Source organism: Sceloporus occidentalis, unplaced genomic scaffold (genome assembly GCF_023333645.1).
Source record: "Sceloporus occidentalis isolate IW3139 unplaced genomic scaffold, rSceOcc1.0.p SCAF_86, whole genome shotgun sequence".
In the NCBI taxonomy this organism is placed as follows: domain Eukaryota; kingdom Metazoa; phylum Chordata; class Lepidosauria; order Squamata; family Phrynosomatidae; genus Sceloporus; species Sceloporus occidentalis.
Window position 1 is genome coordinate 2,167,155 of NW_028317066.1, and position 11,065 is coordinate 2,178,219.

The 11,065-nt window shown below is 45.2% G+C and overlaps 1 protein-coding gene across 1 annotated transcript; it reads left to right on the forward strand.

Moving 5' to 3' along the window:
- Positions 1-1,323: 1,323 nt before the first annotated feature.
- Positions 1,324-10,567, forward strand: LOC149285002 (uncharacterized). The gene is made up of 4 exons (XM_089495921.1): positions 1,324-1,398; positions 2,203-2,323; positions 4,618-5,633; positions 10,388-10,567. The coding sequence occupies exons 1-4, from the start codon at positions 1,324-1,326 to the stop codon at positions 10,565-10,567; spliced, it is 1,392 nt and encodes a 463-aa protein (XP_089352047.1).
- The last annotated feature ends 498 nt before the right edge of the window (positions 10,568-11,065 follow it).

The window sequence follows — 11,065 nt, forward strand, 5'->3', positions numbered from 1 at the left end:
GCTCCTTGGGCCAAAAGGAAGGAAGTGTGTCTTTTGTGTCTCTTTTCTGAGAGTGTTTTCTTATTACACAGCTCTGCTCTTTCTGGGGAACATGGGTTTTAAAAGGGATCAGAAATGGGAAAGATAGTTTTAATACAAGCCTTATTCTTCTTCTTCATAAACACTGGGCTTTGGCTTCTAAGAGGAGGCTAGTCCCCCAAAAAAGGCCAAAAGTTGCTCCTTTGGGAGGTTTTAAAAGTCTCCCCAGTTTCCTTATTAACAGATGTTCAGGGAAGAAGGAAGGAAGCAGACCAGACCATCTCATATTATTACCAAATAAACATAGAAACAAACAAGAACAATAAAAATAAGGATTAGACAGATAAGCAGACTGCTTATTTTTTTTCAAGGAAAACCGTTATTAGGAAGCTAAAAACAAAACTTTGGTGCTTCTGCCCTTTTACAACCAACTCAGGCTGTATCTGCACTGCAGAAATAATCCAGTTCGAAACCACTTTAACTCTCCTGGCTCCATCCTGTGGAATCCTGGCATTTGTAGTCTGTTGTGGCAACAGAGCTCTCTGGCAGAGAAGGCTAAGTGTCCCAAAGGTAAAAGCCCAGGATTCCATAGCACTGAGCAGTTAAAGTCGTGTCAAAGTATCTTATTTCTGCAGTGTGGACGCAGCCTTCTTGGGAAACGGGCAGATGATGGGGGAAAGCACTGGGGACCTCTGGGGGTTTCAGCAGATGATTTATTTATTTATGTATTTATGATGCCCTCATTTCACATCTAGCTACAGGGACATAACCAGGGCCCTCTCCAATTCCCCATCCCCTCATCCTTCACCACTCTAAGAAGGCATGGAGTGTCTGTTGTGTAGGGGAGCTGCAGTGAATCTATGCTAGGTCCAGGGGGCTTTGTTTGGAGCAGAGAGAGGAAGGGGATACCCACCTCTGCATTGGCCCAAAGGAGGCATATGTCACTTGTGTATCTCACCAGCAGCATGCTGTTCTCTTTAGTCAACATTATTTCCTGTTCTAGATCAGAGTTTGATTTACCAATACCGTATTGTTTTTTATCCATTAGGAAGAGCTCTCTTAATTGTCTGTAAAAGAACCATGAAAGATCATTACCCTGATCATTAGGATCTTCTCGTGTCTTTACTCTATAACCAGTTCTGTCTATTTGGATTAATTCTTTATAGGAGATCCAGTTTGCGTCGTTTTTTGAATCTCTGGTCTCCTTTCGCAGGAACTGCATCTTGGCCCCCTTGGACACAGCTTTGGGGCACCTTTTGCTGGAAGAGACCCAAGTGCAAGACCACCAGGACCCCTGCCCACCTGATGGCTGACACAGAGGCCAAGCGGAGGGAGTTGGGCTCCAAGAGAAAGAGGATGCAGAGGTACAAGACCTCTTTGGTGAGTCGAGGTTCTTGACTATTAGTTTCATCTGTGTCACTGCTGGGCCAGTTCATGAAAGCAAAAGGAGAACATACTCTCCCAATTTAGCAGAGACAGTCCTGGTTAATCCTCTGTCAGGACTGTCACTTTTTCAGGGGCTTTTAAAAATGTCCCGGTTGTTCTCTCCTCCTCCCACTTTCCCCCTTCTCAGCTCACTTCAGTTCCTGAGTGCCATTCAGTTTGCACCCTATCAACTCAAAAGTGGGGAGAGAAGAGGAAAGAAGGAATCAAGGTATAGCTTGTGTGATCTTTCTCATAATCAACTTTGGCCATCTTCACCGCCTTCTGGGTTGCTTGTCCACATGTGCCCTGCTTTTCCAATCTGTCAAATATTGGGCGCTATGGGAGAACATCTCTGGATCTAAATATGGGGTGGGTCCAGTGGCCCTCAAGCCCACAGTGCTCCCCAGAAATGTTTTTTAATAATGACATTTCGTTCTAAAATGTGGCAAGAAATGTCTAAATGCACTATAATTCTTTGGTGGCTAAATGTACTGTATGTGTTGGGATAGTGAGTATCATAATCCATCCTCTATATCCCAGCCATGGCCTAAATTATATTGTTTATTATATTGTATATTATATTGAAAAGATTTGAGACAAACTGGATCTCAAAGGCAGTAGCTTTTTTCTTGCTGACAGAATTTAAAGTTTATTTCCTGTACTGAATTGTGAAGTGATGAAATAATATTTGGACGCACCATGTGCTTTCCTCCCCTTTTGCTTAGTCACTCTCTGGATGAGGGCTATTTTCTGTTGCAGGTGACCTTTGCAGATGTGGCAGTATATTTCACCGAGGACGAATGGAAACTCTTGACAAAGAAGCAGCGGCTTATGTACAATTATATAATGATGGAGACTTATGAGAATGTGGCCTCAGTGGGTAAGGAACCGGAATCCACTAGCATTATAGTATCATAGAGTTGTAATAGACCACAAGGGCCATCCAGTTCAACCCTCTTCTGCCATGGAGGAATACACATTCCAAGCACCATCCAGCCTCTGTTTAAAGGCCTCCAAAGAAGAGGACTCCACCAAACTGTAAGGGAGTATATTCCACTGTGGAAGAGCTCTTACTGTCCCAAAGTTCCTCCTAATGTTCAGGTGGAACCTCTTTCCCTGTGGCTTGCATCCATTGTGATGTCTCCTTTTGTCTGTAGCAGCAGAAAGCAAGCTTGCTCCATCCTCAATACAACCCTTTCCAATATTTAAACATGAATATCATATCCACTCTTAAATTTCTTTTCTCCAGGGTAAACATACCCAGCTCTCTAAGCTGCTCCTCATAGGGCTTGATGGTTTCCAGATCCTTCACCATTTTGGTTGCCCTCATCTGGGCATGTTCTAACTGAATTGTGGAGCTCAGAATTATTCCAAGTGAGGATTATTCCAAGTGAGGCCTGACCAAAGCAGAATAGAGTGGCACTATTACTTCCCTTGATCTAGAAACTATACTCGTATTAATGCAGCCTAGAATCACATTGGCCTTTAGGAGTCCTAGATCCCTTTCAAGTGCAGTTTAATTGTGATAGCAACATCCTGTAGACTATCTGAATTTGTAGTTTAGTGAAGCACTATTGGAGAGACACCAAAGGAGAGGGGCCTTGGGGATTGGGAGGCAGCCACGAACCTGACAGATTTTAAGAACTGGTTTGAGAGAACTTCTGAGAATTGGCTCAAATCCTTGTTTGTAGATATATTTAGGGGTTCCATTTAGCAATTATGAATAAAATCTATGAAGGGAGGAAAGGAGGACACAAACCTGCTTGTCTTCTAATGTTTCTTTTCCTACCTCAGCTTGCTTAGTTCCTTGGTTGATTCCAGAGGCCCTTTGTTACCGAACATGCTGGAGTCTGGGAAGGATACTCCCAAGTGCTGTGCTTTTAGGGGAATGTGGTACTTAGCTGAAAGCAGACATATACTCTGGTTGGGGCAAAAGCAACCTTGGGATTCAGTTCAACTATACCAGGCCCGGAGCACAGAGAACTCCAAAGGCTTTTGAAATAGGTTTTTATGTTTTATTTAGGGGAAAAGCAATATACACGCCTATACACGCATATACAGATATAGGTGTTCACACACACACGCAAAGACTAGTAACAAAGGTGAGAGTGGTGAATGGTGTGAGGCTTTGCTAATGGTAAAACTTTACCTAGGTGGATCTTGATTGCAATTGTTGAGGGTCCAGAATGGTGAGAGAAGTCAGTAACTTCCATGGCAAGTGGCGCTGGCGAGTGTAGTGAGGTTTTTAGCCATGTAAACTGACAGATTGTCTGTCTGTAATTGGACTGACGTTGAAGAACAGTCAGTCGGGGCAGATATTTATACTGTAATTGTTTCTTGGGTCAGAAACTGAGTGTTCAAAAAGGTTTATATCATTTTAGAAAGATTCCTGGGGGAGAGAATGGTTTGAAACTAAATTGAATGCAATGGGTGCTTGGTGGAAATATCTCAGACAAAAAGGATTAGCACACTGGCTCTTGGTCCTTCTTGGCTCTGAATTCCTATTGCGTTCACAAGCCAATATACAGCACAATCTGAGGGTGACACTCCCAGATGCAGCTCAAGAATAACATAGCAGAGTATGGAAACAAATATCCAGACATAGATATTGGCAATGCAATGACCACTTTTCACTTAAAAATAAATCAGAAACACAATTGGTTTCATTTAAATCCTCTATCTTGAGTTGCAAAATAATACAAATATTTGCAAGCTCTCCTCTCTGACTTCCATCAAATTCACCATCTCTTGCTCACACAACTCCAATCCAGTCCACACCAATCCGCATGTGAGCTGCACAATGTATTGGTTGTGAGTCATCTCTTGGAGCCAAACAGCATGAAGGGATCTCTGCAGTTAGCTCCCATCATGCCTTCGGCTCTGACTCAGGACTTTATGGCAGTCTCACAGGATATGATGCCACCTGTCAATCAAAGTATATTTGCACATGTTTAATGGAATATTTTTTCAACAGTCTCTTCTTTGGTAGCTCCTATGAGTAAGGATACAATTATTATATGGATTTGGGGGCATCCAGAACAGGGTCATGCTCAGGTCACTCCAGCTTTATTAATCTAATCTGAAATAGGGAGGGGTGAACATGGGGCTAAATCTTGGGGTAACATCTTCTCTTAACACTGAGATTGTCTTGTCTGTCACTTTCGTTGTTTACAGAATCACTTGTCAGTCATGAGAGAATCCACACAAGAAAAAAGTCACATAAATGTCAGCATTGTGGGAAAAATTTTGCTTACAAGTCAGTCCTAGTGGCACATCAGAGAGTCCACACTGGAGAGAAGCCATACAAATGCCAGCATTGTGGGAAATGTTTTTATTTGAAGTCAAACCTAGTGAGACATCAGAGAGTCCACACAGGAGAGAAGCCACACAAATGCCAGCATTGTGGGAGATGTTTTTATTTGAAGTCAATCCTAGTGACACATCAGAGAGTCCACACAGGAGAGAAGCCATACAGATGCCAGCATTGTGGGAAAGGTTTTTCTCGGCAGTCACACCTAGTAACACACAAGAGAGTCCACACAGGAGAGAAGCCATACCAATGCCAGCATTGTGGGAAATGTTTTACTTCAAAGTCACACCAAGTGAGACATCAGAGAGTCCACACAAGAGAGAAGCCATACAAATGCCAGCATTGTGAAAAATGTTTTACTTCAAAGTCACACCAAGTGAGACATCAAAAAATTCACACAGGAGAGAAGCCATACAAATGCCAGCATTGTAAGAAAGGTTTTTCTTCAAAGTCATACCTAGTGAGACATCAGAGAGTCCACACAGGAGAGAAGCCATACAAATGCCAGCATTGTGGGAAATGTTTTTCTCAGAAGTCAGACCTAGTGAGACATCAGGGAGTCCACACAGGAGAGAAGCCATACAAATGCCAGCATTGTGAGAAATGTTTTACTTCTAAGTCACACCAAGTGATACATCAAAGAATTCACACAGGAGAGAAGCCGTACAAATGCCAGCATTGTGGGAAATGTTTTTCTCAGAAGTCAGACCTAGTGAGACATCAGGGAGTCCACACTGGACAGAAGCCATACAAATGCCAGCATTGTGAGAAATGTTTTACTTCCAAGTCACACCAAGTGAGACATCAAAGAGTCCACACTGGAGAGAAACCATACAAATGCCAGCATTGTGAGAAATGTTTTACTTCAAAGTCACACCAAGTGAGACATCAAAGAATCCACACTGGACAGAAGCCATAAAAATGCCAGCAGTGAACTAACATTATTTTTGTCAATAAGGAATACAAAAAATATATTTGCAATCCTGCTGTGCTAAGAAAAGGCCTTTCTGATTTTGTTTTTCTGTCCATATGTCTGTTTATGTTTTAAAATTGTATTTTGTTAGATTTAGGTTTTAATTGCTAATAGGATAGATAATTGTTTCGGGTTGTAACTTTGGCTGGGGATTGTGGTTCGTGGTATAAGTTAGCTAAATGGGGGGCTGGGATTTGTTGCAGTTGGTTAGAATAGTTTTGGGAATGATAGCATTTGGAATTTGTGGGATGTTGGCTGAAGAAAGTGGAGGCTGATATTAACAGGAAGGTGGCTAGTTTCTGGGAATGGCAAAGGGGGGCTTGTTACCTGTGGGGCATAGACTGTGGGAATTGAAGGTGGGGGCTAGGTTCTAAGAGGGTGGAGTTTTAGGTTTGGGGGTTTTAATGTATTGTTTGGATTGGAGTGGGCAGTTCTGACGTAAACGCTGAATTTCTGACTATGTGTTCTCAATAAAATTCTTTGTTGTTTCAACAGACTGGACTCATTGGTGTACAGAAGATCTGCATTTGCCCAAAATTTACCCTTTCTTCTCTCCTCAGCCATCATCTCCATTCCCAGCTATAAGAACAGCAGAGGCAAACACAGATACATTTATATATATGTATATATGTGTGTTTGTGTTTGTGTGTGTGTGTGTGTATTATATCTACATACATACAGTATAGATAGACTTTATTTCCAATGCAGAGCCTTCCTTTCTTGCCTTTCCTGGGCTCCATTGCAGCCTCTTCGAAGTGTCCTCAAAATAAGGAAGGAAGGGGAGGTCGCTGAACCCCCGGCACACTCCTTCCCTTCCCTCAAAGGCCGCCAGTGGAATAAACAGCAGGAGCAGTAAGGCCCTGGTGATCCCTGCGCATGGTAGAAGGGGTCTTTGGATGTATGTGCGCATGCACAGTCTCAGCCCTAAAGCCATTGCTGCCCTCACACTCTGTTCTGAGGGAAGGAAGGATGGAAATGGGGGGAAACCGTTGTTCGTTCAGAGGAATGGCTGGAATAATAAAAATAAATAAAAAATAAAAACTTTATTTTTAGCCCGCCTTTCCTGGGATCATGGCGGATTACAACAGCAAAAAAACACAATATAATCAATAAACAATAAAATTAAAATAAAGGAGTTACAAAGATACAACAACTATTAAAATACAGCTAAAAATTATCCAACTAGCACAGAATTACAAAAACAATGACAAGAGAGAAGGGGGTTACATTGGAATGTTAGGGGTAAGCCTGCTGGAACAGAAAAGTTTTAAGCCCCTTTTTAAACTGGTCCAGGGAGGTGGCCAAGCGGAGCTCATCTGGAAGCGAGTTCCAGAGGTTGGGGGCAGAGGTAGAGAAGGCCCTCTGAGTGGTGGTAGAATATCTTACCTCTGGAACTCATAACAATTGCTTCCCAGCAGATCTGAGTGTGCGCGGCGGAATGTATGGGGAGAGGCGGTCCTCCAAGTACCCTGGGCCCAAGCCATATAGGGCTTTATAGGTAATAACCAACACCTTGTATTGTGCTCGGAAGCGAATAGGAAGCCAATGGAGATCTTTCAGAATTGGTGTTATGTGACTGGTCCTGGAGAAGCCAGTGACCAGTTTCGCTGCCATGTTTTGAACCAACTTAAGCTTCCGAGTATGGTACAAGGGTTGCCCCATGTAGAGCGCATTACAGAAATCCAAAAGAGAGGTTACCAGAGCATGTACCACCGTTTCAAGGTCCCCCCGGCCCAGGTAGGGTCACATTTGGCGTATCAGCCTAAGCTGATAACAAGTGCTCCTGACCGTCGCATCCACCTGAGATGTGAGATGGAGCGACGAGTCCAGAAGCACTCCCAGACTGCGAACTGAGTCCTTCACGAGGAGTGTGATTTTCAGGACAGGTGGACAAACAACCATTCCTGGGCCAGGAGAACCTATCACGAGTACTTCCGTTTTCTCTGGATTCAGACTGAGTCTGCTTTCCCTCATCCAGCCCATTACCGACTTCAGACAGGCATCCAGAGGAGAGATGCCATCCCTGGTCACTGCAACAGTCGGAGGCACAGATTAGACTATCTGGGTGTCATCAGCGTACTGATAACACCGCGCCCCGTGTCTCCGGATGATCTCTCCCAGCAATTCCATGTAAATGTTAAATAGCATGGGGGACAGAATGGCTCCCTGAGGGACACCAGATGTAATTGCCCTCCTATCGGAGCACACGTCCCCCAGCTGCACCACCTGGGACCGACCCGAGAGGTAGGAACGGAACCACTGGAGCACAGTGCCCCTGATTCCCAGCTCTCTCAGGCGTCCCAGAAGGATACCATGGTCAATGGTATCGAAAGCCATTGAGATGTCTAAGAGCACTAACAGGGACACGCTACCTCTGTCCATGCCCAGACGGAGATCATCGACCAAGGCGACCATGGCAGTCTTCACCCTGTAGCCCTCCCGGAAGCCGGTTTGAAATGGGTCCAGAAAATCAGTATCATCCAAGATCGATTGAAGCTGGATGGCAACCGCCCTCTCGATCACCTTCCCTAAAAATGGCAGTAGCGTTACCGGCCAATAATTACTATACATCAGAGGGTCAAGGGAGGGCTTCTTTAATAATGGTTTTACAATAGCTGTTTTCCAATTGGATTGAAATTGCCCATCCCTAAATGATGTATTTATTATTCGGCGCAACAAAGTGGTTACCACCGATCCCCCCTGAGCCGCTAGCCATGAGGGACAGGGATTGAGAGAGCAGGTCGTCCTCCTAACACTTCTAAGGATCTTGTCCACATCCTCGGTATTTACAGACTCAAAGTGATCCAGTCTAATTGAGTCCATGGAAGCTCTGGAGACCTCTACACTGGTTTCTGACCCAACAATGGGGTCGAGATCAGCCCTTATCCGAGAGGTTTTATCCGCGAAGAAGTTATTAAATTGGTCACAGCAGGCCTTGGATGGTTCCAAAATAGGGTTCAGGGAGGAGGGAAGCTGCGTAAGTTACCTCACTACCCTGAACAGATCTGCTGGACGCGACTCCGCGGACGCGATACATGCAGCATAGAACGAGTTCTTTGCTGTGTCTATCGCCACTCCGTAGTCCTTCAAGAGGGAAGCTAGGAGTGCCTTGTCTGCTAAGCGCTGGTGTCTCCGCCATTTACTCTCTAGTCGTCGCAGAGCCCACTTCCTTGCCCGAAGATCTTCCGTATACCAGGGCTTCTTTTTGGAAGCAGGCCTGAGAGGGCGCTTGGGAGTGATACTGTGTATAGCCCTGGAGAGATCAGTGTCCCAGATGTTTGTCAGGGCATCAACAGAATTGCTGTCACATCCAACCATATACCCCTCTAGAGCTTCCTGGAACCTTATGGGTTCCATCAGCCTTCGAGGGTGGACCATTCTAATAGGTCCACCACCCCATTCTTGCTTGTGACTGTGGGGAATATTGTTCCGGAACCTTCTCTGAGGCCCCAGTTGAACAGAGGCTTCTCTTTCTCTCCTGAGGCTCCAGAGTCAGAAGGAGGCCAGGCTCCTTGGGCCAAACGGAAGGAAGTGTGTCTCTTTGTGTGCCTTTTGTGTCTCTTTTCTGAGAGGGTTTTCTTATTACAAAGCTCTGCTCCTTCTGGGGAACATGGGTTTTAAAAGGGATCAGAAATGGGGAGGAGAGTTTTAATACAAGCCTTATTCTTATTTTTCTTCACAAACATCAGGCTTTGACTACTATCTCTGTTTTTATTAACTGTTTAAATAACTGTCCAGTAATTTAATAGTATTTTATTTTGGATGGGAGTGTTAGGTTTAGGGTTTGGGAGATCATGAAACATGTTTTTATTGTATTGTATGGATATTTTTTATTTTAAACTGCTGAAAGGTGGCCATTCTTGTGTAGTAATTGTCTTGTGATTAACTCCCACAACAGCCTTGTAAGGTAGGCTTCATAGGCTCCTAGGGCTGGAAGGGAGCCCCAAGGGCCAAACAGTCAGCCCCATTCTGCCCTCCAAGTCCTCTGAAGAGATGGCCATCCAGTCAGAGGCTCCTCCAATGCTCTTTGAGGCAGCATCTCCCATAGATTTGCTCAAAGGTCATGGGGCCTACAGTCCCATGGGAACCAGTTATTTCCACCCCACTTTGGGAAAGGAGACCCCCCTCAGTCCCCTGGACTATTTACTACCAGGAGTTACTATTGAGAGGGACATAATAATGCTTTCTGCTGCTGTACATGGCTTTGCAAAAGAATCAGTGGTTACAGTAGACTGATAGAATGAGCTACAGAGTAAAGTGCAGATGGGCGAATGGCCCCCTACCCTTTTTTACTGCGGCACGTACTCACTTATCACCCCCTCCTTTCTGTAGAGAACTCTGAATACAATGGCCTGTGTCTTAGCAGTGGCCTTGGAAGAGAACAGGATCAGTCTAGCTAAGTATCTCTGTACATTCCAGGCTCCAAGCAGATGTAATGCCAAGAAGAAAATACAGGACCGTTGAGTGAACAGTGAACGCAACCAATCGCTTGTTGTTTAGAAAACAGCCCTCTGCGAAGGGCATAAAAGGGGGGTGACAAGAAGCCATCAGTGCTGCAGCCTTGGTGACGCCTACTTTGGTGTGCTGCTGCCCTGCGCAGAAAATAAAGCGTTTTTATTCTAGCCAGTTCGGTCTCGTTGACTCTGCTTGTCCTCTGGCAGGCCACAAGCCTTCGGGTTCGTGGGTTTGGGGTCACCCGCTACATTTTCTGGGGGCTGGTCCGGGATCCCCCCCCTGCCGTTTTGGAGGACAGAGTCAGGGAAGAGGGCATTAGCTCTGCCACTCTGACACGACCCCGGCGGACGACGGGACTTCTGTGCGACGAGAGGGGCCCCTACTGATGACCGTTGGCAGTCGTCGCGCCGTCCGACGTGGCTGTCCCAGTGTTAGGTGCCGAACCAGGTGGCTAGGATAACCGCTGTGGGACGACCGGTGCACCGGAGGAGGAGGAGGCAAGTATGAAAACAAGAGAAATGTGTTAATCAAATGTGGGAGGCTTTTGTGTGCAGTGTGCATGACCTATGAGGCTGGTACGGTTTCTGCCACTTGCCGTGATAGTCCGGGGGCACAGGCTACCAGTCTGAGTGTTCAAGTGGTTACTTCCCCCATTTTCCTTAAGTAACCACAAATTCCCTGTCAACCCTTGTGTGAATGGTGATTTATGTACCGCGGTTGGGAATAAAGAAAAGGAAAGGAAAGTCTAGGCTATAAAAGTCGGTCTAGGTGAGGGTGATCCGAGACCCTAGTTACCGCAATGGATATAAAGATAGGTTGTAACCTAAGGGAAACTGCAGTTAAAGTCGGTCTAGGTGAGGGTGATCCGAGACCCTAGTTACCGC

Bases quoted from the DNA above. Each gene is read 5' to 3' on its own strand.
- LOC149285002 (XM_089495921.1), top strand. From the start codon at position 1,324: ATGGCTGACACAGAGGCCAAGCGGAGGGAGTTGGGCTCCAAGAGAAAG. The intron at 1,399-2,202 runs GTGAGTCGAGGT...TTTCTGTTGCAG, and splicing joins AGAGGTACAAGACCTCTTTG to GTGACCTTTGCAGATGTGGC. The intron at 2,324-4,617 runs GTAAGGAACCGG...CGTTGTTTACAG, and splicing joins TGAGAATGTGGCCTCAGTGG to AATCACTTGTCAGTCATGAG.